The 26,165-nt window shown below is 55.3% G+C and overlaps 1 protein-coding gene across 1 annotated transcript in view; it reads left to right on the forward strand.

Moving 5' to 3' along the window:
* Positions 1-26,165, forward strand: part of Rbm19 (RNA binding motif protein 19) — an 82,271-nt gene that overhangs the window by 43,807 nt on the left and 12,299 nt on the right. Inside the window, exons 22-23 of the mRNA XM_038345320.1 lie at positions 14,825-14,930; positions 25,449-25,569. Coding sequence (XP_038201248.1) covers positions 14,825-14,930; positions 25,449-25,569 — 227 coding nt within the window. The remainder of the gene's footprint in view (positions 1-14,824; positions 14,931-25,448; positions 25,570-26,165) is intronic.

The raw sequence follows: 26,165 nt of genomic DNA on the forward strand, positions 1-26,165 counted from the left end.
ACCCATGTGCAGGACCCCAGCTTGTGGGATGCTGCTGCCCACACAGGATGGGTGTTCCCACCTCAGTCAAGTCTCTCTGGAGACTGCCCTGCAGACATATCCAAAAGAGTGTCTCCCAGGAGATCCCAAATTCTGTCCATTTAATAACGTAGGTGACCATCACAGGGGAAAGCAGGACACAGCCAAAGATTCCCACAGACTGTCCCTTTAGGAAAAGACATCCCAGGCTGGGTGGGAAGGAATGGACCCAGGGTGAGGAAGATGCAGGCTCCACAGTTTTTCTAATTCACCTGTTGTTTCCCTCCCACAAAAATGATAAGGAGGGCACCCCCTCCACACCTCTCAGGGTCCTGGCGGAAAACCTCATTCTTCTTCCCCGAGCCGTGCACCTCCATGGGCTCTGAGAACTTAGATGAGTTTTTGGAGGTGGGCACATGAAGCCACATGACCCCTGTCCTCCTCTCTCCCTCCCCAGCAGATCATTAAATTATTCCACAGGAGCCAAAGCTCCGAGGCTAAATTACCACAGTGCGTATCATGGCAACTGTCCCCATCTCAGCTTCTGCCACTTGTCTCTGCAGCCACAACTGCAAGAAACTTGCTGAAGAGAAGTCATTATCTGTGGGGCTGGCAGGGTGGGGGCAGGACAAGAGCTCCGTATATGCGTGTCACAAGTTGGCCAGGTGGGTGGGGCCTTTACAGTCTATGGGATGCTCATATAGATCACCAAATGCTCACTGGTGCCTACAGATTGAGTGACATTTGTGATGTTCACAGCTGTTGTGATTTTTTGAGCAAGGTGGAAGGACGGGCCCAGTCTTTCATGATCTTTACCTTTATTTGTTTCTTGAGCAACTGAGCATGTGGTGGAGCTGTAGGGACCTCAGGGGACAGTGAGACCCTACGGTCACAGAGCTGGCATGTGGTGGGGCTGTGGGGACCTCAGGGGACAGTGAGACCCTACAGTCACAGCGCTGGCATGTGGTGGGGAGCTAGACAGTAAATCAGGTGGCATCAAAAGCAGCCAGGGTGCGCAGGCTTCTGATGAGGTGGTGCCTCGGTGTGTGGGCTGGTGGACAGGTGATGTTTCCCTGAGAGCGAGTGGCCTTACCTTACTCTTGCAAATGCTAGGCTGTCTGTCCTTCTGAGATCTCTGCTGTGAGTACATTTGTACTGCTTCAAATACAAAGAACTCTTCTCCGTTTTGGTGGTGCCGGGGATGGTCTTGGAGCTCAGAATGCCAGGCAAGCACTCTGCCTCTGAGTCACACCCACAGCCCTCACTGGAGGATTCTAGACAAGAACTCTACCCCTCAACTTTGTTTTTTTGTTTGTTTGTTTTTGTTGTTGTTGGTTGTTTGTATGGGTTTTTTTAATTTTTTTATTTATTTATTAAAAATTTCCACCTCCTCCCATCCTCCCATTTCCCTTCCACTCCCCCTCCCTCTCCAGTCCTAAGAGAAGTCAGGGAGCCCTGCCCTGTTGACATCCAAGGCCCCCCTCCATCTAGGTCTAGGAAGGTGCGCGTCCAAACAGACTAGGCTTCCAAAAAGCCAGTGCAGGCTTCTTTGTTCCCCACGACCCTGCCTCCCCCAAGCCTGCCCTTTTGTCTGCGAGGTCCTTGTGTGGGTTTGTCCCGTTTTCAGCTCTCCAGCACCTGGTTCTTTCCTTTTCACGTAGCAGTGTGACTTGATGGTCCACATGGAGAGTGTACCACTGTGCCTGCCTTCCATCTCTGTGTCTGTTGAGGAGTAGGGGACCCTCTCCCCTTGCTTCTGGTCACCTTAAATCCACTGGGGACAATGCTGGTTCAGCCCTCAGCAGTGCACCTGAAAACGTTCTCATTAAGGCCCCTCAGGTGAATCTGGGAGGCAAGGTTGGGAGGCCTAATGAGGCTTGCTGCAAACCTCCCTAATTACAGGTTGACTGGGTCTTCCCTGGCCTCTCATCAGGCCTCCTAAGTACCTGATTAAGGAAAACAAATGACAGCAGGAAGGAGGAGACAGAGACACCAGGGCCTCCGGGTGAAGCAGGGGTGCCAGGCCGTCCACGAGGGGATCCAGAGTAAAGTCTTAGTGTTGTGTGGATCATGTAATCCCTGTCCCATGCACAGACTTTCTGGGGCTCACGGAGCCGTAGATGACACAGATTGCCAGTATAATTGGAGTGTCCCTAGAAGGTCAGATTTGGCCTGTGGACCGCAGCTTGCCGGCCCTGTATGAAAGAGCCAACCAGCTTTTCCTTCTTTGCTGATCATTTAGAACGAGTCGCTCTCTAGGCACCGAGAGACAGTAGAGCAGAGCCGCTTCCTGTGCCTCAGGAGGCTTCCACCCGGCCTCTACAGTCTAGCCACGGGTGTGCAGGTCCAGTGAGGTCACTCGTAGGCTCCACACAGACACTCGTCCTCAGTTTCACTCCAAACATGAGGGGAGAACCATGGGGTCCCGTCGGGCTCATGCTTATACATCATACTTGGTCACATGGTTCATCTGACCACCCTCAGGGATAGGAGGATTTGAGGCCCGGGAAGAGCAGATCTGCTCCTTAATGTACCATTGAGAGAGTATGTGTTTGTGTGTGCTTGCACGTGTGTGACTGTGTGCGTGCTCACTTCAGTGGCAATGTGGATGTCAGAGGACTACCCTCTTCTTCCACCGTGGGTTCCACTGTGTGACTGAACCTGTCAGGCTTGCATGGTAAGCACTTTTACCCCGTGAGCCAGCTCACCAGCCCCAGCCTCTTTGCCCTGAGTTGGAGAGGTGCAGCAGGCAGGGGAAGGGTCTCTGTGGTTGCGGGCCCAGCTTCACTGTGTAGGTGGGTAGGGCAAGTGCCCCTCCTTCCTTCTGCTGCAAAAAGTGGGTTTCTGATCTCTACTCGTTACCTCAGTACCTGTCACCGGTTCCAAGAACATAGGCTTTGAGATTGTGTTGTGTAGTTTTGTTTGAGATGGTCTCGCTAAGTATCCCGGGTTTGCCTCAAACTCAGCAACCCTGCCTCAGCCTCCCACATGCTAGGATTGTAGGCGTGGGCCGCCATTCCCAGCTAGGGAGGCTCTTGTTCAACCATTCATTCATTTCTTCATCCTCTTCTTCAGCACCATCTGTTCAGTGTGGGCCAACACACGTCAGATAGATTAGTGCATTTCATAGTTAACATAGACGGGGGCTAGGGCAGAGTGGGGTGGGGAAGCTCTGTGCAGAGGCAGCCCACCCTCCACCTGGGCCCCCACCCCAACCCCGCCTAGTTTCCCAGACCAGAGCCTGGAATGAAAACTGCTCTTGAAGTAGCCACTCTCCACGGGGGTCCGCAATACCACATCTGGTCCAAACAGAACGTCTGTTTCACTGGGAAACCAAGTCTGGTTTTAATTAATCTTTGCCTCTAGTTCCTTGGACCCGCCTGCTGGAAGACAGCCCTCTGGTCCTGTCTTGGTCCCAGTCGCTTGGTTCTCCAGGACTAATGGGCCATGCCGTTGCCCCCACCTCCTCCCCTGTGGGATTGAGTGGAGTCCTGTGTTGGTTTGCTTGGCCGCAAATAAATGGTGCAGCTCACAGATCCATCTCCCAGGCCCCTTTCTCTCAGAGCGCGCTGGCCATCGTGTTCACCGCTGTCCATCACTTTTCTTCCCCAGACTTAAGATAACAGTTGTCCCAGCTGGGCGCGTTGCCCTCCCCAGTGTGCTGCTCCCCCGGCCGCCGTCTCCCTTGCCCCTGGGAAGCCTCTGAGGCCTTCTTCCCAGCTTGCTCTCCAGACCTTGCAAGGCATCTCCTCCCTGACCTTGGGCTTAGCTGTCTCAAATGCTGAAGCAGCACACTGCAGGCTGTATGTACCCTGTTCTGGAAAGGTGACCACCTCCCAACTGTCAGCCTGGCATTCCCAGGACTTCCTAATCAAGATTTCCTTACCACCCTAAGCTGGGCTGGATGGGGTTTTGGAAGCCTTCTAGTATGGGGGGGGGGGTGCTCTGAGGCCTTCCGGTGCCGTGGGGGTGAGGTCTCTGGAGCATTTCCCCAAGGTCAGTTGTCAGACAGAAGAAACAGCCAGACGGCCAGAGCTCTTCAGACTGTCGGCCACAGCCGGTCACTCCACTGCCTCCTTTGTTTGCCTGCTGGCTTCCCAGGGTCTGGTGGCCCCAGCGAGACACTCAGGAGCCCTTCAAGAGCAGAATGTTGCAACTGTATCTAGAGTTGGGAAGGTGGGGCTTGGTGAAGCAAAGTAGGAAGTCAGCAGAGGCTTCACAGCAGATGCCAGGCAGCATCACCATGGCTGCCCCAGAGAGTCGCTCTGGCCCTAAAGGGAGGGGCTAACTCCCCTGTTATGGATCTGGTCATGACTGGGGGAGGGGGAAGACCGCGGCAAAACAGAGCAGTTAGGGAAGCCAAACACATATGAATGGGTGGCTTACTCGGCTGTCAGCACATGCTTTCTCCAGAAGGTGCTGTGTGCCGTTGGCACCATCCAGGCATCAGCAGGGAGGCCCAGCATAGATGAAGAATGGAGGCTTCCTCTAGTGAGAGAGCATGGAAGCATGCATATGCTCCACCCTGGGCTAGCCCACCCTGCGTTCTGCTCCCTTGGCTGCCTATCATCCAGGGTTAAAAGTCCTGTGTTTGCTCAGAAAGTCCTCAGGTGGATGGGAAGCTGTCTGGCTCAGGGTTCCAGGGGCCAGCACTCCTGATGGACAGCTTGTCCTTAAAGCTCTGGGGGAGGAGAGGTTTCCTCTGAAGTGTCTGTACCCTTGGAGATTCTGAGAATCTCAGCCTTTGGGAGAGACTGCCCTTTCCTACACATCCCTGGAACCTCCAGGTTGTCTAGAGCAGGGGAACCACTGCTCCTGTGCCTCAGAGCCTCTTACTGCCATGTTTTTCTAGTGTTTTAATAAAGTTTTATCAGCAGTCACCCATGTCTGTACACTTACAGTCCTGGCTGCTTTCCAGGTATAGGGAGAGCTGAGTAGTCACAACGCCAAAGCCAGTTACGACCTGACCTTTATAGAAAATGTGTGAGCGCCCCGCTGTAACGGTGGCTGCCACCTGTCACTTCCTAAAGCCGTTTGAAATCTGCCTGCGCCCTTGTCTGCCACTCTGGGAGAAGGAAGGAGGTGAGGAAAGGTCTGGCTGGGCATCCGTCCCTCCTTCTGGAGTCCCTGGGTTCTCCATGAAGGAAGGGAGTCAGACCACAGTGACAGCCAGTGATCTCACCAGCAGTCATGGTGAGTAGTTCCCAGAGGTTCTGCATCCCTGCACACACAGGGGCTCCTCCCGCCACAAGAGTCTGTCTCCTAGAGACAGTGTCAGGAGGCCGTAGAGGCCTTTCTGAATCTTTGGGGTACATCACTTTGTGCCCCTGCAGAGAAGGCAGCACCAGGTAGCCACACACTCTTCCATGCCCCATCTCCTCCCTCACTGTCCAGTGTTGGCTGATGGAGGTGACCTGGCTGTCACCCTCAGTGGGGCATCTTCCACCTGCCCAGGAAGACCTGCCTCCCTCCTCTTCCCTTCCCATCCTCCTGGCCATCATCCTGGTCAGGATCCAGATGGCCGGAAGACTCTTTGCCCTTAAGACATTAGCATAGGCAGTGACTGGTTCCGGAGAATAATGTAGGGCCTGTGAGAAGCAGCTTCACGTGGTGTGGTTGGTGGCGTGCAACCATAATTATGTTTTGAGCTTCAGAGTGGATCCTCAAAATGACTGACAGGGCCTGGCAGAGCGGTTTGTGTGTGAGAGGGACGGGGCAGAAAGCAGGGAACCGATGGAAGCTCAGGCACTCAGTGGCCAACCGAAGACCACTGTGACCTGGTCCAAGCAAATGTGAATAGGTAGCACATGTCTTAATTGGGTATGGCTGGGTGCCAGTAGGTGTGGTGGCTACACCCAAGCTGTGGGGAGCCCATCTGAGCAGCTGCGGGCCAGTGGCAGGCTTGTCTTCCTGCACAGTGCTCTGGGTTCGCCTTGTGGGTCCCAGCCCTTGCTCGCCCCATCTTCCCCTCTTTCTACTTCCATCATGGCTTGCAGGGAAGCCTGGAGACCCCTCTCCCAATGAAGACCCTGGGGCAGTTGAGTGAGAGCTGGAGATTGTGAACTCGGCAGGGGTGTAGCCTGGCCCGGCATTCATCCTCCGTCACTGTAAGAGCGGGGTGAGAGATGGCAGAGCAGCACAGAGCAGGTCCTACACAGCCACAAGCACATCCAGCACGCCCGAACCTCTGAGGTGTCCTCAAGTTGGGGTAGAAATAACAGCAAAAACAGACCAAAAACAAAAACAAGCCTTTGCTGGTTTCGGCCAATAAGAAAGACCAGGATTTTTCCCCCTCTCTTGCTGTCTCTTTAAAAGTCTGTCCTCCCTTTCTGTCCCTTCCTGTCTTGAGGATAATGACAACAGAGGGTGTTGAACTGGCTCTAGGCATCCACCTCTGGCCGCTGCGTGCTTGTAACGATTTCATTAACCTAAATTATCCACTTTATTTTCTCGTAATGGGATTAGCTGTTCTCCAGGCGGTTGAAGACCAGAGGGGAGAGGGCCATGTGCTCCATTGCTGCGCCGGGTGGAGGGCAGGCCTGACTGAGTGTGCACCCTGGGCCAGAGGGGGCTCTTCTCTCTGTCCCTGCTCTCCACGGGCTCACCTGGCCCAGGGCAAGCAGAGGTACAGGGCCACCTTCACGGTGACACTTGTGCACAGTATCTTTAGCATTGGTGAGATACATGCCAAGATGGAGCTCTGCCTGCTTCAAGGTGTGAGGAGTGACTCAACTCTGCTGGACACACGTGGTCCCCAGGGAGGCCTCACTTGCTTGGTGCCAGCACAGATGTGGGTGGCCGTAACCACAGCTCTCAGTTCCTGACACGGTCATGGATTCTACAGCCCTGTTAGGTGCCTCCGACATGTGACGGTGGGTGTGACGGCTGGTACAGGGCTGGTACTTGATTCCAGATCTCCCCCTGAGGCGTAGGTGCTTCTCACGTCAGAACTGGACCCTCTGCAGAGTGACCCACTGTGTAGTCCCTGGAGGTTCAGAGCCATCACTTGGATCCCAGGACCAAGGCTTCCCCAGTCCCATCCGTGCCTAAGCTGCTGGAGAGAGACCCTCTCTCATCCGCCACAGCACCCCGTGTCTGCGGCTCCTGGGTCCCCAGAGATGCTAGTGGTATTTTGCCCAGAGATACCAGGGATTGGAACCCAAGGCCTCACACATGCTACGCGGGTACTCAGATGCTGTGTGCCCAACCCTCTTACCGCTTCTCAAACATGGTCTCACCATGTTATGCTTGCTGGCCTTAAACTCACTCAGTAGCCCAGGCAGCCTGGAACTTGGAGTTCTCCTCCTGCTTAGCTTCCTGAGTATCTGGGATTTCAGGGGTGTGCTACCACATCCCATGAGTTTATTCATTTGCACAAATGAAAAACAAACAAACAAACAAAGAAAAAAAAAACGGACTTGGTGGCCAGCTGAGTTTGGGCAGCACCGCATCCGTTCACCCTCCAGACCTACTCTTCGTGTCCCTGTGTTAAAGGCACTGGCAAGGCCTACATCAGAGACAGTGACCACACTACACTCTAATACTGACTCAGACTCTCGGGATAGCTTTGAACCGCAATGGCTTCAAAGGGCACTGCCACGCTTTTAACTCCTCTTTCTCTGGTGTGTGCACAGCAAGTGAGTCGTGCAGGGCCTCCGCTGAGCCTGCCTCATTACCTGATAGCCTTGTGTGTTTGGGCCCTGCCTCTCGGTGCCTTCAAGGCCCTCGTGTGGCAGTACCCAGGGTACGCTCTGTGTCTTCTGTGGCCCCAAACATACCTGGTGGTATAGTCAGAGGAGAGTTCATCTCTGGGGTTACAGTGCCCTTTATGTGTTTCTAGTTTGTTTGCACGCGTACACACCTCTGAGTATGCGTGGCAGGCAGAGGTTAACCTCCAGAGTCTCCCTCAGTTGCTCTACACCTTATATTTGGACACTCGGCCTCTCACTTTCCCATAAGGCTCACCAAGGGGCTGGTCAGCAAGTCCAGGGACCTGCTGGTCTCTGCCCGCCCCACAGGCTGTGATTCAGAGGGATGCCTCCGGGCCAGCTTTTCTTTGGGTTCTGGGATCCAAACTCAGGTCCTCTTCACCCAGGAGAGCAAAGACCGCAGACCACAAACTTATTGACGGCGCATGGCAGGGGACAAAGCAGAGCTCAGCCTGCTCAGAGGGCACAGAGGTGTGGCCAGGGGCATCTGAGGCCCACAGGACCCAAGCCCAAGGGCTCCGTAGGATCACCTCAGAATGACGTAGCTCTGGAGCCTGAAGGGTGGTGAGGGCAACTCACTGAGTGGATCTGCAGCTGAGGGCAGACCCTGTGTGTCGTCCCCGTGGAACATGGAGTCCCCGAGACTCTCTTGTATAAACATGGACTGTAAGGCAATGAAGGCCCAGACTCGGGTGACAGGGAAGGGTGGGAGCTAGCCTTCAGGCAGTGGGCCGGCCCTGCAGGATTCTTTGAACGGAATCAGATCAGATCTCAGACTCGGAGACGGTGCTGATGTCTGAGGTATCTAGCGATGCTCTGTTAATGGCATTTTGGCTTTGCTGACGTCATTTAAATCTCTTGGACTCTGTCACCAGCTTCCTTTTCTAGAAGGGAAGCATGACCAGTCTGTAGTCAAGTGTCCACCTGGAGGCCAGGGCTGGACTGAGTGGGCCCTGCCTGCTCTGGAGGAACAGTAGCCTTGGACATGTGCAAGCTCCCATTCACTTGGCAGCTTGGTGGCAACCCACATGGCTAGTTCAGAAAGACGGTGAGGGAGTTATGCCTCCGGCAGTCTCGGAATGTGGGGGCTGCTCGCTCGGTCACCTGGTGGGGATGGACCTTCGGCCGTCGGCTGCACCTCACTCAGGCCTCTTAGTGAACGTGTCCCACCTGCCATCTGCCTGGCCTGGGAGTCTTGAACTTAGGCATGGCCAACCTCACGCCCCTTCTACCCATCAGCACAGCCAGGCAGTGGTTCACCCACAGCCACCCCTGGAGGTGCAGTCGGGCCAAGGGCCACCTTCCAGTGTCCCTCCGTGGAGCTGTTCAGGGGACACCCTGAGCTCCACCTGGAACTCAGCCCCAGCTTAGATTCAGAGACTCCGCTTAACCACTCAGCCCTGGATCTCTCATCTAGAAAATACAGAGGCCGCACCTGCCTGGCAAGGGCCCTGTGAAAGGCTATTGAGAGACGCTAAATGCTGCCCTCCGCTCCTCTCGCTTGCTTAGAAACCAGGCCATTTTTCAGCCTTCAAGAGACAAAAATGAAAGGGAGTGTTGGCTGATGGCGACTGGGTAACCTTTTTACATCGGCTCTCACCAGGCCGAAGCGCCGGGTAATTGGAAGGGCTCAGGGTAAAAGGCACTCTTTAAAGAGCCAGCGCGAGGACAAAGAGGGAGAGATCCCATTAACCAGCCCTGCGCCATGGCTTCTGCAGAGCAGGCCCACCACTGCATTCGCGTGCGCACACTTGCTTGTCCACACTCGCATGTTCGTGGTTCTGTGGGAGGGGACGGATCTCACCGAGGGTGTCGCACCCAGCCCACGTCATCTTTGGAGGGACCGCCTCTTCTCTTTCCTGCTAGCTGGGAAATTACTGAGAAGGTCATTGTCTGGGGACAGCTCCAGAGCAAGTGTGGCACAGGCCCCTCTCTCCTGCTGTGACTTTGTTGCTAGATTCAGAGAGGAGAGGTGAGTCCTTTGTAGTAACTCTTGGGTCACCTTACGTGGAGGGCATCATCCTAAGACTGAATGTTCTGCCTGCACGGGTGACTGCCTAAGTGGGAGTGGGTGGGGCTGTACTTGACACTTAGAACTTGCAGTGTTGACTCAGCAGCTAGAGAGAGGCGGGGTGTTCCTCCGTGTTGGGCGTCGCTGCATGGACTCAGCTGAGTGACACAACCCTGCCATGTCAGAGTGTGCCTTCTTTTTCTAGCTAAGGAGAGGGAGGTAGATCGGCTGTTCAGATGGTGATAGTCTTCATAGTGGCCAGCGGGGTAGAGGGGGCATTAGTGGCAGGAACAAAATTTGAACTGAGAAGATAGTAGAGAGGTTAGGGTAGGATGAGGAGACATCCAGGTCAGGGGTTTTAAGTGATGGGACCAGTTGCTACAAAGGCCCTGGGGTTGTTAGCCGACTCCAGGGAAAACCCCTGTAGGTCCTTAACAGGCAAGAAGGGGCAGGGAATGAGCTGACTGGACCACAAGGGAGGTGAAAGCAAAGGTCCTGCAGCATCGAGGCCATGGGTCTGGCACACAGACATGACTTCCAGGGCAGTGGGGCCCTCAAATCTGCTGTGGGCTGTGCATGACCTTAAGCTGATTTGCAAGACTTAGAGATCAGACAAGGGAGTCTGGACAAACCATCCCAGAGTCTTAGGTTTTGTGTGTCCCAGCAAAAGTGGGCTCTCTGGATGCTCACCCTGGGTTCAGCCGTGGACATTGTTAGCCAACCCGCAGGCCTGGGGACCAGATGCTCATCATGACCCAGCTCTGTTCCTTGTCACCTCCAGGTGACCAGCCTGGGTCTCCTCCGTCTGTAAAGCAGAAATGACGATGCTTTGCTCTCCAGGGCCCAGACTGCACCCCACACTGCAAAACACACGGGACTGAGTGTGCTGGTCACCACTTGCTGTGCCGCACATGTGTAATGTGGTAGTTAGTGCTGGGGACATATTGAAGGAACCCCGTCACAAAGCTGCCCTTCATCTTGCTCACACCGCAGTACTGCTCTCTGGGTCCCTTGGGTGGCAGCAGACTCTTCCTCAACAATGCCTTGAGCTCAGATGGGGGAAGGACCTGCCAGCGAATTTCCCATGTGACTCCACACTCAGCCGGAGAGTCAGAGCTCCGCACTGCGTGAGGACTTGGACACCAGGGACAGTTGGGATTAGGATGTGCCCCAACCACCCCTTTGTGGGCAGGCAGTGTGCACACAGTGAGGCCCACTTCCCACCCTGCCCACCTTGCCCAGGGCCAGGTTCTAGAGCAGCTGTGTCATTCAACCTGGCATCTGCTCAGGCTCTTCTCCTTCCCTCCCCTCACTGTTCCTTCCTCTGAGCCCATCTTCTTGGCCAGGACTATGTAAGTTGAGTCTGGGGGGAGGGGATGTGGCCTGTATGGAGGAGATCCGCAGGGAGGAGACACATGCCTTGACCTGTGTATGCAAACATGCCTTGCATACCTAGCCAGGTATAAGTGGCCCGTGGGTGCCTCCTTCCACCCCATACACCTGAAGAAACCAGAACCACCCACCCACAGCAAACTCAAGTTGTCATTGAAAACCCACAGACCCGCCACCAATCATGATGGTGGCGGCATGGCAGAGGGGGTGGGGCCGCAGTGCAGGAGTAATTGGTGAACCCAGGGTGATTGGAATAATTGGAAAACTGAGGTGTGAGTTTGTTGGGGAAGTGTGAGCGTATGGGGGAGGGACGGAGGGCTGTGTTTAAAAGCCCGCTCTGGCCTCTTTATTCACAGCTTCTGATACAGTAATTGCTATTTTGTGGTTTCTATTATCTACACAGTGGGGAGCGTGCGCAGCTCGGTCCCCCAGCGTGCTGGGCTGGGGATGAATCCCTGGGTGCTGCAGTTTCCCTCGTTCCCTCCCTGGCTCCTGGTGGCCCTGCCCAGCCTCTCCCCACTGACCATGGCCTTGGCTCCCAGGAGACAGAGTTCACGTGGAACTCCCTTCAAAGGCCTCTTTTAAAAACTGGCCTCACAGACCTGGCCAGCAGATAAGAACCTTCATAATGGCCAGCATTTATATGTCGCTTATCTCCTTGGAACGAAAGGTACTTCATTGATTTTTTTTTCCCTCCCCCAACCTTTTCTTTTCTCTTTAATTCTCTTCAGCTATCTCTCAGCAGTCCTGGTGCTGGCCTCCCGTGATCCCACATCACACAAGCACCCAGAGCCAGTCTTTTGCCAGCCTTGTCCCTGAGCACCAAGGGCAGGCGCTCACTTGGGGCCCTCCGCCTCTTGCTTCTCTGTGACAGTTTGAACCCCAGTATTGTTACATCTGGGAGTGGCAGGCCTCAGAGACCTGGCAGGTAGCCAGTAGGCCCTCCTTTATAGCAGCAGTGACAGTGCCCTGGAGCCTGCACTGTACATTTCTGGGAATGTCCTCAGATAATTGGAAGTTCTTCGGACGATCTAACCCTGACTCTCCAGCGCCTCCTTGGCCTGGTTCTCTTGACCTGTTCTTAGAAGCCACTTTTCATGGGAGCTGTTCCCCTGGAGCTCCCGGGGTTGGTCTCTAGGCACCTGTTTCCTTGGCCATTCAGTTGGCAGTCTAGAAGCCCCACGTCAGGGGTCTGGACTCCCCCAAAGGCAAGCCACCAACTCCCGTCCTCCACACCCCAGCTCCACAGTGACTCTGAATTGTCACGGCTCCCTCAGCACACGCTCAGATGCACGTCCTCAGCCCACAGCAGCTCGGCCCCTTCCGCCTCCTCACCAGCTTCTTTCTCCACCTTTTAATTATTTTCCTCGCTTCCTCCGGCCCCTCAGCTGCTTACCATGCACCGAGCATCCATGGCTCGCAGCACGTTGCAGAGGGGAGGAATTAACCTCAGCAGCACCAGTCCTCTGTCTCCCTTCCCCATCCCCCTGACATAGAGCCAGACAGACAGAAAGGAGGTACGCATGGGTCTCCCTCCCTTCCCCCATGATCCTGGGTAGATCCTGGGTAGACTCTGGATTCTGTGCAGGCCAGCCACCACCACACAAGACACGCATGCGCACAGACAGACACACACACACACACACACACACACGCTTCCTGCCTCACCCTAGACTTGGTCCTGTTTGGGAAAGAAAGAAGCCCCACTTCTGGAGTGGCTGGTACCTGTGGGGGGACAGAACAGGCTTGAACTGTCCCGTGGCAGAGCAAGGGCGCTCACCCCCACTGTTTCCCACCCAGAACCAGGCTGCTTCTCCAGGACTCTGCTGGCTTGTAAAATAGGGCGGAAAAACTTGAAGTGATGAACTTCATAGCTCCTTTCTCAGTCACCCCCACCTCTTGGGCCATCTCCTGTTCATTCTGGAAGTGATTCTAGCAGCCCCCATGCAGAGCAGCACTGGGCACCAGGCTGCAGGCATAGCCACAAGTAAGATCAGTGTGGCTTCTTTCACTGTGGAAGTAACACAGCCCCCCCTCCCATGTTGGGACACAGTGGGTGGTGGCATTGTGAAGGTGGCTAATAGGTGTGCTGGCAATGCGGTGCGTCTGGAGAGCCAGATGTTGGCGTTCTCCACTCTGTCAGAGACAGCTGGCCTAGTTGCCACACGCCTTCTAGCCTTCTTAGCTTGCGTGTAAAGCCTTTGGACCTGGGCCCTCAATGTCCCCACAGGTGTCATTACCTGCAACAGTGACCAATGAGCTATTTCTGCGGACCAGCCAGGGAGCAAGGCTGTGTGCATCCTGGCTATCCCTATCCCAGGCAGCGCCACAGGCTCATTGGAAATGGGTAGAGGGACCGAAGGCCATGTCATGGGATGTGCAGGCCTTTAGGTGGCAGAATAAAGCAGGGTTTGCCGGCTCCTTGCCTCTGTCAGCTCTCCAGGCTTCTCATCTGACTTGCTCAGACTCCGGACCCCCTCCAAATCAGCTAAGAGCTCCCTCTCAGCAAAGAATCTGGCCAGGCTCCCCTCTGCCTCCTTCCCATCCTGGGGAGGCTGGCCTTGTCACCAGCTTCATTCCCAGCGGCCTGTGCAGGAGACGGGGGGGGGGGGGGGGGGGGAGGCTGCCGGGGAGAGCTGGACGTGCTGATTCATTTTGAGGCTTCATAATGCTGCTTTTACACACCGTCCTGCCTTCAGAAATGGGGCCAGCAGATGCCTGCTCATGCTGTCAGGGCTGCGGGTTAACACCTCAGATTTAACTTATATCATTTTGCTAGTGCTTATGGCCTGCCCTGGGTGCTTTACCCAATCGGTCCTTGGCCTGGAGCATCCCAGACCATGGTGTGTGGATGTGTGGACCCAACAGCCACTGGAGAGTGTAGATTTTTCAAATAAAAATAACACCTCTCTTCAGATGCCGAGTGCATTAAATATTTATCAGTGGCAATGTGCTTGTATGTATTAGATAAATGGACGTTACAAAGGGATGGGGATTGGGGCATGTGGCCAGGAGACCCTGAGGAGGCCCATCCCTTTTGTCCTAGAGTCTTTCAAAGGTTAGCTTGGTGGAGAGGAGGGGCGACCCCAAGGGTGGTCCAGGCCACAGTTCCCCGATCAGTCTGCTGCAGAATGCTGCTTTAATGTCTTCAGCGGTATCAGAAGGGAAGCTTGTGGAGGGCACGGGGTTAGAGGGAGCCTTGTGTCTTCAGAGCCCTGAGCCCTCGAGTTGGCAGAAAGGATTCCATGGCGTATGTGGAGGCTGCCTGGGAAAGGTGGGGGGGGGGGGGCACACCAACATCCCGAGCCTGGACTCTCAAACACAAGCAGTCCCTTGCCATGACTGGGGCCTTCCTGGCCTGGCACAGTGTGTACAAGACTCGTCCCACAGGGAAAGGACAGGTGTCCAGGTGTCCCCCAGGTGGCAGGAGAGGCACCAAAATTTTTCCATCGGTACCTCCAGCCTGATGGTGCCCTCCCTCCCCCACTTGGTGGCCAGCAGGAAGGAGGAAGCCACGCCTGCGGAGTGAGGGCTGGCAGTGGGAAGCCACATGAATGTGCCTGGGCGGTGGGTGTCCCTGAAACCAGCGATCTCCCGTAACCTGCAGGGGCTGGCTCCTGAGTCTCAGTCCAGAACCTCTGCCTCCCTCACAGGCCTCAGCCCTTAATCTGCGATGTCGGCCTTTTGTCTCTAGCACCTTTGGGGAACTGAAGACGGTGCGCCTGCCAAAGAAGATGACAGGGACAGGATCACACCGGGGCTTCGGCTTTGTGGACTTCGTCACCAAGCAGGACGCGAAGGTGAGTGCGGCCGCCACTCCCTAGTGCTGTCGGCTCTTTCTCTGACGCTGCTAATTTACCACTGTCCTTGGAGGAAGAGAACTGGGCATGGGGTTTGGAAGGCCAGGCAGTGTGTGTTGGCCTGTATATGTGCCCACCATACATGTGCAGCAGCCTGGTTGACCTGTTTCTCAGGCTGCTCTATGGCAGGGAAAAGATCCTGGGGCTGATCATTGCAGACAGCAGTTAAACAGTGCCTGGGCTGGGACCCGGCTCCCTCCTCTTCCCTCCACTGTGGCCAGTTCCATTCTGTGCTGGTGACACCAAGGGCCACCCCTGTAGCACACATGCACCTGTGCAGATGTTTCTCTATGCAGAGGGCAGAGCAGCCTTGGGGGCTGTGGATACTTTTGCTTATTTGTTATACATGTGTTTGATACGAGTGCATAGTGTGTGCATGCACGTACGGATGTGGAGATGTGAGGGCGGCTTGCAGGAATTGGCTCTCTCCTACCCATAGGTACTGGAGGTTGAACTCAGGTCATTAAGCAAGTACCCTTACCCACTGAGCCATCTTGCCATTCCCCTGTGACCACCACCACCCAGGACCTGGAAGCACAGCAGCTGCTCTGCCTTCAGGCCCAAGATAACAGCCAGGCCATCATCCCGCCAGTGTCTAGGGACTGCTCTCATGGCCTCGAGATCCAGAAGGCTAGGTTGTACAGGTCAGGGCCGCCGGGCCATCCTGTACCCCACGCCGAGCACTGCCTGTACAGCCTTGACCCTCCATCACCTCGGCTTCCGTCCCTGGAAACCAGATCATCCAGGACAGTTCCCGAGGGGCAGCCTGCTGGAGAGCAGAGTGACTCTGAGAGCCAACTGCGGTGTTGCAAGGGGCCCCACGGGCAGCATGGAACAGAAGGGACAGCTTAGGATATCAACACTGCCTGGGCATCCCATGGGCACAGGGTGCCAGTCCCAGGGCACTTCAGGTGCCTGCCACACTGCCTAGACATTTGTCCTCTCTCCTCAGATGGCAACCCTTCCCTTGTCACCTACATCAGTGACAGAAGGGACAGCACAATGCAAGCACTGGGTCTTGGCAACAGAAAAACACTGTCACTGAAGGCAACGTGACTTTCCCTAGCCTTGCCCTGTACCTTGGTTTCCTTACCTGTGAAATGGATTGGCAGTAGTGCCCCCCCCCCCGCACCCCAGGTTTATGGCAGATGAACCTATGAGGCTGGGTCACGGGCACATGGCAAATACTCAGCACAGCTTGGTTCTCATTGCCATAACCCAGGGACCCTGAGTTATGCCAACCCAGGCTGTCTGGCCTATGTGCACCTGTGACTCCTGTCAGCAGAGCAGCAATCCGAGACCTCTGGGATTCCCGGGCATGGGACAGGTGGGTGGGAGTGGCGGAACTGCCACTCTCATTTTCCTGTCTGGGGGAGCCCCAGGGAGGAGCAGAAAGAGCTCTCTGTCCCTGAAAGAGCTCTTTGACCAGTGTCGACCCCAAACTTACGTGCTCACCATCTGTGAAGCCAGCATGGCTTCTTCCCCTCGGTGTGACCTTGGAAAAGTGACTTGCCCTTCCTACACCTCTCGGTTCTGACGGGGCTGCTGGGGTAATGGTAGACCAGGGCCTGGCCCTGCCAGCTCCTTGTGTTGCCTTGTGGGGGAGGGGCTGTGACAAGTGGGGGTTCAGTGCCAGCCCCTTAATCAGAAGCCCTCTTTCTGCACAGTGACTGCCCTACCCAAGGTCAATGTCACAGCTGGCCTGGCACGTAGGCTCGAGGGGCAGGCTCGGTGCAGATGTCCTCACACCCACTCCTGTCCTACAGAGCAGTCCTGAGTCCCTGGGGCACAGGACTACACCCGGTTGGCCTGCACGGCCCCCTCGGCCGTGAGGCGGCAGCTTCTCCCCTCCGTCCCTCTCCATTCTCGGTTCCTGAAATACAAAGGGCAGCTGAGGACAGCGAGGACTCAGCCCACAGCCCTGGAGACTGTCTGTGCCCGCCCCTCACCAGGTCTATTTCGGGCCTCTTCATCCTTGCAGCAGTCCCCTGTCCTGCCCTCTGTGCTAGGATTCATGCCCGTTCTTCCCGTTGTGCCAGGAAGATCATCTTAGTGGACGTGGGACTGGTACCTCTCCCACAGTGCTCCCTTGCTCTTGTTTATTGGGGCAGCTGCGCCTCTCTCCCTAATCCCCTCGTTCTGTCGGCAGAACTGGGTTGTCTGCTGAGTGGCACTGTGGGTACTTTTCACTTGCCATGGATGCATGTGCCCTGCACACAGTGTGGCCACAATCGGAACATGGAGTCTTTTGCCATATGTGGCCTGGGGATGGGAGTTACTCTGAGTGGAGAAATAGTGGAACCCAATCAAGCCGGAAAGGGGCTCTCGGACCCTTGCCTCTTGGAACATGCTTTCCTGAGCCTCCTTTATCATGTGATGTTTAGAGAAGGGAGGCCCCTTGAGGAGCATCTGGGTCTCCTAATGGTCTCTGACCCTCTTGAAAGCCTCCTCCATGCAGAGCGGCAGCTTGTCACGGGTACCTGCAACCTTGTACACTAGGAGGCCTCCTCAAGCCGAAGGAAAACCAGAAGAAGGGAAGAGGGATGGAAGTACAGCAGCCAGTAGGGCTGAGCAGGAGGCTGCATTCATTGCTAAATGGAGGATCGTGAGGCCGGAAGTCCCAGAGGGACTCTTGCCTGCCTGGAGGGGTGGGCGGCCAGCCCCCACTTCACCCCACTCCAGCCCATCTCTGCTCCTGGTATCGGGTTCTTGCCCTGGCCCCACTGCCTTGAGAGTCATGGTATACCCTCCCACAGAGGTCCACTGAGCCCTGAACAAGGGAAGTTTGGTTCTCTCTCCAGGCCTGACCTCACACCTCACACACTCAGGTTCTCTGACCCATCAGACCCCTTCTAAATCAAGTACACAACAATGCAGGAGAGCAAACCTAGCAGGAGACTCCACGAAGGCCACATGGCAGAACCAAGAGGAACCAGGCACCCAACAGTAATAGGCAGGGGCTCCTGAGGGCACCTCCCATGTGAGTGACGTGTCAACCACAGGCGCGTCACCTGCCCCAGTCCAGTGCACCAGTCACTTAGAGATTAGCACAGAACCTCCCTCTTGACCTTGCACAGCTGCAGGGCCCATCCCTGGTTGTTACTGACTTGCTCAGGCAAATGGGAGGAGGGACTGGGCTACCTGCCTAGTCACAGGCACTGGTGACCAGAGCCTTCCTTACCTGCTCGCAGGAAATGACTCGGCATGCAGGTGAATCTCCCTGTCTAGGACGTTAGATCAGCCCCTTGTTCTAGACAGTAAATGTCAGTCCTACTGAAGGTGTCCACATTATCTCAGCCTCCGTGTTTCTCGGGGAACTTAGCCCTGTCGGAAAGAGGGAAGCCAGTGTCAACTAGGAGACTGCAGCATGGGGTAGGAAGTCAGGCTGGCACACGTCCTACCTACCTGTGAGGGGGGTGTCTCTGGGCTGACCTGCCTGTGTGTTGGACCCTGTCCTGTCACCACTGCCACACCCTTCTCTGGGCCTCTTAGGTACCTCTGACGGTAAAGCCCTCCTGATACCCCATCTTTGGAGTGCCCCCTGGACATTGGTGGTGGGTTGCTTGACATGTGGAGAAATAAACAGCTCAGTGTTATACAGCCAGGCTCCTCCCTCCTGTCAAGCATTGGTTTAACCTGCCCCATGCAGCCATCCCTGCTACCCAGCCTTAGCACCTCACCCTGGGAAAGGGCTCTCTGGGTGGAGACACGCGGAGGCCAAGAAGTCCCATACAGACAGCTTTTAGGATCCCTTGACCCTCTGCACTGCTGAGCTCCCTCCAGCCCATCCCAGCTCCTAGTGTGGCCCTCACACCTGGACAGGCAGTGGGGAGTCCTAGGCAGGTGGGTTTGGCCCCCATTGGCTAGACATCCACCAATAGGCACCGGATTCCCATTCAGGCCCCACCGTCCTTTTCTTGCATAGCCCAGGCTGGCCCTGGAGGGAGGAAAGGGAAGGAGGGGAGGAGCAGACAGATGCCCAGAACCCAGAATATTAATTGTTCCCCACGCGAGGCGCCTTTAATTCTCCCTCCTGAGCCGCGCTCCTTTGTACTTTTGTGGTTGCAGCTGTTTTAGCCACCGACACTGTTGTTTTAAAAGGCCTATTTTCACATAGAATGTTATCCAATTAGCAGAGCAATGTGTTGGCTTAAATAAACACTCGGGGGGAGCCGGCAGCCGGAGATGCGATGGCGGCTGGCGTTGGCAGGCAGAGCTCTGCTGTGATAAACAACCGCCACTTTAATTGTAGGGTCTCATGCTTCTCTCTTCTCTTTTCCACTTCTCCTCCATGGTGGGTGGATGCCCAGGGAGCGAGCGACAGGATGCATGGCCTGAGCTCACGCTAGCTAGTGATGCCATGTGGTGCAGCGGGCGTATCAGAGAGGTACGGGGTGGTGGACAGCCTCGGCAGCATGTGTGAAGCACACAACTGCATGGGTGTGCAGGGCAAGAATGGGATGTCAGTACAGCAGGGTCTGTGGGGATGGCCCCCAAGGAAACACCTCTTCCAACCAAGCAACGCCAAATGGGATCAGGGTGACCCATGACGTCAGCTGCCTTCCTGTTCCACATGTGGGCCCCTTAGCGCAGGTGACCCTGCCCCACAGCAGGAACTGGTGACATTGCCCTTTGGGAGTGGCAGAGCATGAGAGAACAGATGGTGTGGTGTGCATGCTGGGGATGGGGAGACAGCTGAGTCCTCTGGGCCCTGAGGTTCCCTGCAGGATTGCAGCCTCCGTTGATGGGTTGTTCTGTGTCTGCCAAGATGCTGCCAGAGCTGACCCAGGCATCCGGGTCTCACCCCCACATTTCGTTTGCATGAGTATTCATGCTGTATGCAAGATCACGCTGGCATGTGAACAGTGCTGCTCTGCCAGGTGTCTGTCACCACAGTCCATTGGTACAAATTCTAGCCACGCTTGCATTTCAGGGCAGGGACTCGGGCTCCGCCAGCACTGGTGGGCTAACAACCAGGGCTCAGGTGCTGCCCAGTTCACTGCCGAGGCATAAGCAGGATTACACTGTGCCATGCTGCCAATTCCAACCCTGCAGACCTTTGGGTACCGAGGCCTGCCAGGCACCTTGCAGACCCCAGCAAAGACTTGGCTTTCAGACCTGTTGGGTACAGTGTAAGTCAGAGGAAGACAGAAACCCGGCCATGAGGTGTGCATAGGACTAGGGAGCAGCCACTGTCTTGCTTAGGTCACCGGCTGCTCCTAGAACTCATGGGTCCTCACACTGAATTGAGAAAAGTGCAACATTGTGCTACTTGTAGCAGGTTACTGGACAGTGCAGGAGCATCCTGGTCAGCACTGCCTGTCACCTCTTTCCCTGACTATGTGACACCTGCCCTCCCTGCTTCACTCTTGCCCTGCGGTAGTGTTTGTCTTTTGAGTCAGGGCTGTGTCCTCAGAGGTTAAGTTGACTGGATTGAACTGATGGAATGACTGGGAAGTCATCTCTTTGTGTCATAGAGCCGGGTACAGTCTATAAGTGAGCCTGTGGCTGTTCGTCTTGGATGATCGCCCTCCTCAGTATGGTTTGAATAAGGCTAGTTCCCATAGGATCCCTGGAATGGAACTGTTTGAAAGGATTAGAAGGATTAGAGGTGTGGTCTTGTTGGAGGAAGTGTGTCGGAATGTAGCTCTCAGCTACTGCTCCTGTACCGTGCTTCCCCCGTGATGATAATGGTCTAAGCCTCTGAAACTGTAAGCCAGACCCTTTGAATGTTTCCCTTTGTAGAGTTGCCGTGGTCATGGTGTCCCTTTACAGCAACAAAACAGTGACTAAGACAGTGTCACTTCTCAGAGTGGACTGCAGAAGTCACCCCATGTTTCCCAAAGAGCTAGGACACGCTCCTGTCTAAGAGGCAACTTCTGGGCAGGCCAGAAGCTGCTGGCAAGGTTTGCTGACCCATCGTCATCATTCAGGCCACGAGGAGGCAATGCAAAGCACCATCGAGGCAGACTCTCCCCTGGACGTCACTACGCAGTGTTTCTTGCAAGCCTCATAGGACTTGGCCCCTCTGCCCCTGTGCTCAGTGTCTGGACACCTGCATGCACAAGGCCACCTCTTCCCCTTCCCTTCAGGTTTTGGGCACAGATATTTAGGGCAGGTTGGTGGTGTTAGTGTCTGCAGCCCTCTGACTTTGCCAGGGTTGGCACCCAAGGAGCAGGGGTACAGGACCAGGAGACTACTGACATCTAGTATCAGGTTCATCCTTGCCTCTGCCCACAGCTGGGAATCAGCCAATCCTCTGTAACCGCATGGGACTGGAGTCCTGTCAAGGGCACTAAATGGTTTTGGTTGCTGGAAGAAATTTGTTTTCAGGGAAGCTGGATAGAGGTCAAACACAGCACTGTACTGGCAGCGTTCTAGAACCTTCCATGGTCTTAAAAGATGGCCACCAGGTCCAGCTTCATTGCAGCCTGTATTGGTTCCCCCATTTTGCCTGAGCAGACTGTCTTCCAGGTGGGATCAGGATGAGGAGGCAGGAGGCCTTGGACCCGAGTGCTGAGACCTCAATCACAGGGCATCCCATACGGAGTGTGGTAGCTTGGGCTGGGGTAGATGCTCACAGCTTGGGATAGTAGCTGCCTGAGACAGAGCCCCGCCAATGGGAGTTAGTCCATTTGGGACAGGTCCACCCCACAGAGGTTCAAGTAAAGAGACTGACACCCCAGGAACTGAGGGACTAACTGTGAGCAGTGGTCTCTTTGGGATCAGATGGTGGGGGTACCATCAGCACACTCAGGATAGAGAGACTCTCAGGAAGAAGGGAGAGGCCCATGCTGTTGTCTGGAGGTTGGGGTGGGAAGGAATTCCCACCTCCCTCCTCTCATCTCCCAGAAGCCTCCCATCTGCATCCCCTCTGTAGAGATAGGGAGAGATAGCACTGACTGTGGCCCCGGGAAGAGGCTCCCAAAGTGTAGAGGATGGAGCTGAGGGTAGCCGGTGATGGCCACCAGGAGATGGCAGGGTTTGGCTCTTCTCTGGCGTTCCCTGTATCAACCCTGAGTCCCTTGAGTTATACTCTGGACCATAGGCTTCCCAGCATGCCAGCAGGTGGGTGTGACCATTCAGCAGGGACCCAAAGCCATGGGTGCGAGCTGCAGAGCCAGACCAAGTCCAGGTCATTATCAGGGGTGCAGTGACCCCAGCTGTCTCACTGTGTCTTTGTGTGCTGTGACAGGTGTGTAAGGCAGAGCCACACTGACCATCCCCCCAGTGTGGAGACATGTTCTCAAGACCCTCTGTGAAGGGGACTCTGGTTTACTGAGAGCAGTGTCCCAACTAAGGGAGGGTCAGGGTGTGTTGGGCACAGGGTGACAGAGCCCCTGCCCAGACTAGGCCACCGCTTCAATGCAAAGGAGATGAGACAGATAACAGGCCCCCGGTGTCCCTTGTCAAAGTGGAGACCAGTGACTGTCAGTGGAATAAGCAAGCTAGAGTCATTTCGGTTGGAGACCTGTGGAACCTGGGGCTTCCCTGGGCCACACCAAGAAGAATGTTGGTCCCAGGGGTGACAAAAAGCAGTCACAGGACTGCATGTTCCACAAGGGACAAGCCCTCAGGCTGTGTTGGCAAAAGTGAGTTCCCTGGGCCTAGCCTCTCTGGGGAGGTGGCGAGGTGGTTTCTCTGGGGCCAGGTATGGGGAGAAGCTGACAGCAGCCTGCATTCTTCCCACTTATGTGTCTAGAATCTTCCATGCATCTCAGGTGTGTCCTTGCCCCAGCTCAGAAGCCCCTCAAAAGTGGTCTGTTCCTCCCTTCTCACTCTGCCCCTAAGATGCCTCTGGCAGACAAGTGTCCATCACCTCCACAGGCAGTATGTGCTCTGCATTCCCAAGGCTGGCTTTAGCCTCCAGTCGCTGGTCTACCCCAACACCAGTCGGAGCTGGGAGGCTCTGCTATTTTTGGAGAACCCCATATTGTGTTCCAGAAAAAAACAAGAGCTTTCACATGCAGGTGCCGCTGTTCCCACTCTGGGTATAGCACAGGTCGTACCCAACCGCATTGCTGCGGGGCAGTGCTCGAAGCTGCAACTGGACGGCTCCCTGAATCTTCCCACCCCATCTTTGCTGCTGCCTCATCCAGATGTGACGAAGCCTAGGTTCAGAGACCTCAAGCAGCTTGAGCAACATCACACAGCTTGGAAGTGGTACAACAGGGATTTGAATTGAGGTAGCCTAGCTGCAGAGACACAGCCCCCACAGATCCGAGTATGGAAAGCCTTTCTGATGTGAGGAGCTGATAAAGTACCAGAGGGGGAGAAAGAGCTGTTAGCAGCTCCTCCAATGAACAGAAACACCACCAGGCCTTCTGGGGTACAAGAAAGAAGAAATAGATTGCAAAAAATTGAGAAAGAAAATGAAGGCTGGGTTGGGGCAGCTCTCATGGGCCTCCCTGCCAGGATCTCTTTCTACTTGCTAAGCGTGGTTGGAGTAGTCGCCAGATGCAGCCTTGGCTGCCCCAGACTGCCGTGCCCCCAGGATGCTGCTCCTCAGGGACACGCACCAGACTCCCTACCAGTTACTCTCTCTGTCTTGAGGGGCTGACTCCCCCAGTCCTGCGTCTCCCTGTCTGCCAGCTGAGCATTCTCGCTTCGGAGCTCAGAATGAGCCATTTCGGCTCGGGGGCCAGATGCATTTTTATATCTGCCTGGGAAAAAATGGCAGGGCTTCTGCTGGCAGTCAGGAGAGGCTTCTAAATTAAACTTTAAAAAACAAAGTGTGGGGTGCTGCACCTGGCCCTTCCTTCTCAAGAGTGCAGAGGACAGAGCGTGGAGGCCTTCCCTCTCTCCGTGTGGCCCTACACAAGTGTTTAACGCCTCTTCTCCCACCCCACCATCCGCAGCCCTCCTGTCCTTCCAGGTTCCGTTTGTCTTAAATGGACACTGGGTGCCGCTTTTACAACTTGGTCTAAGTCCTGCAGCCTTTCCAAGATGGGGCATGACCCAGCTGGGGCAGTGACCAGCCCAGGGCCGTGGCCTTATTTCCCACACCCTGCAGCGGACACAACAGAAGCGCACTGCCTGGCAGTTGCAGGGCCCCAGGCCATGCCGTGTGGGGTGATACTGGGTATGTGGTGGCTGGTAGACTCACCTCTCCACATGATACCATGCCTGTGTCTGACAGTAGTCCTCCTGTGTGAGCTGGTTCCTTCAACCACTGTTTTCCAGCACAGTCACCTCCCAAAGTGCCCAAAGTCAGGCCCCGACACATCCTCTAGGGAAGCTTTCCAACCACAGCAGTCACATCACGGGCAAGGGACAGTGGCTGGTTCCAGGCCTCACTGTGCTGGTTAATGCGTTCTTCCACATGTCAGTGCGGTGAGAGAAGCAGGCACAGAGTCTGGTCCAGAGTCACCGTCTCCAACGGTTAGCCCAGGTGCTCTACAGCCCCTCCCAGGAGCCCCGAGAGCATCCTCTACACCTTAGAAAGCTGAAAAGGGAATTTGAGCACAGGAGATGGGTACCCACGCTGTGTCCCCACATATCCGCCAGGGCCCCACACCCAGGTGTGTTCACCCTTCTGCTTGATGATGCTGAGCCCAGAAGGTTCCCTTGCGTTGCCTAAGTGCGTGAAGAAAAGGAAACACAGGCCCTGCCTCACTCCAGACGTGGTGACTCTGGAGTTCAAAGACTCTTGGCCTCTGAAGTCCTGTGTTAGTGACATGGGTGTTTCTGGAAGAATTGGAGGCTACTCCTGCACAGGGTCCCTCAGCCTCGCAGCCAGCCATGTTTACAGAGGGCTTCAGTCTGTGCTGTCTGGTGATCGTGTGAATGCCCAGGGCAGCCACATCCAGAAAAGCAGAAGTGGTTTTGAGGTCTCCATGAGCTGGGATAAGAATTGGGGGACTTGAGGAGCGACAACCAGGGTGCTTGTTTCATTTGAGATAGTGATAGAATGTTCTAGAATCCACATGCCAATGCTTGCATATGAATACGTAGACCATGTATTGATTGTATCGCAGTTTAGTATTTGAAAGGCAGAGGGAGGGGGCAGGGAGCTAGGCAGAGCAAGGAGGAAGAAGCTGTTTGAGGCCCGTGCTGCTGAACTGGGCATGGGAGCCCATGGTGGAAGGGACAGGGGACCAGTAAGGAGACAGCGAAACAGGCAGGACAGATTCAAGGAAGAAATAGGGGACAGGCACAGGGCCAGCAAAAGAAAGTGGCATCGAGTAGCCCTGAGGGACTGTCCTCTGATGACCCTGAGAGTCGTTGGAGTCACCCTCCACAGATAAGATGGCGCAAGGGCAGCGGATGACCCGCCTGTCCCGGGGGTGGATGTGTTGACTTCTCACTGCTTGTAACTCTTTGCCTTGCATCACAACTTACTAATTAGGTAGTTGTGCCAACAGCATCCCAGTATCTTGCCAGACGCCCACAGTCCCAGGTCTGGAGGGAGACCCTGGAACCTACAGCTCACAGACTGCTCTCTCTTGTCCCTTCCAGAAAGCCTTCAATGCGCTCTGCCACAGCACCCACTTGTATGGCCGGAGGCTGGTCCTGGAGTGGGCAGACTCGGAGGTGACCCTGCAAGCCCTGCGGAGAAAGACGGCCAGACACTTCCAAGGTAGGAGTGGCCTGGCTCTTGCCTGACTGATCTGGGGCTCTGGGATTGGAAGCTGGGACAGGGACGGTCTGGAGAGCTGCCCTCACTTGTGCACAACCCCCAGGCCTCTGTGACTAAACCCTCTTGTCTCAGGACAGCCATATACACAGCTACCTTGTCTTGCATGCAGGTAGGGCAGTGGGGCCAGGCAAGAAAGAAGGGCAAGGCAATTGTCGTCTCTATTCATGTTACGGCCCTCAATTCAGGTTCCACATTGTTCCCTCAAGCCCAGGAATGCCGGCAATAGATCCCAGAGACTGGTCCTGAACCACGGGGTTACCAATATGCCTTTCTGAAGGGCTGCCCACTTCCTGCCTGAGCTCTGTGCTCCCAGAGCTGACTCATCCAGGTGACACTTTGTGGCCTTGGAGACTATTGAACTGATGACCAGGAACTCCTAAAGCCTACTGTTCTCATTCTTGGGACACCTTGGTGACTAAGCAAGGCCGTGGGCACAGGTAAAAGGCCTAGCCACTTCCCTTCATGGGAAAGTCCCCAAAGTTGAGAAACGAGGTCCATTGTACCTGATGCTAAGGGACAGAGGGAATTGGGGGGAG

This window comes from Arvicola amphibius, chromosome 10 (assembly GCF_903992535.2).
Source record: "Arvicola amphibius chromosome 10, mArvAmp1.2, whole genome shotgun sequence".
NCBI lineage: Eukaryota > Metazoa > Chordata > Mammalia > Rodentia > Cricetidae > Arvicola > Arvicola amphibius.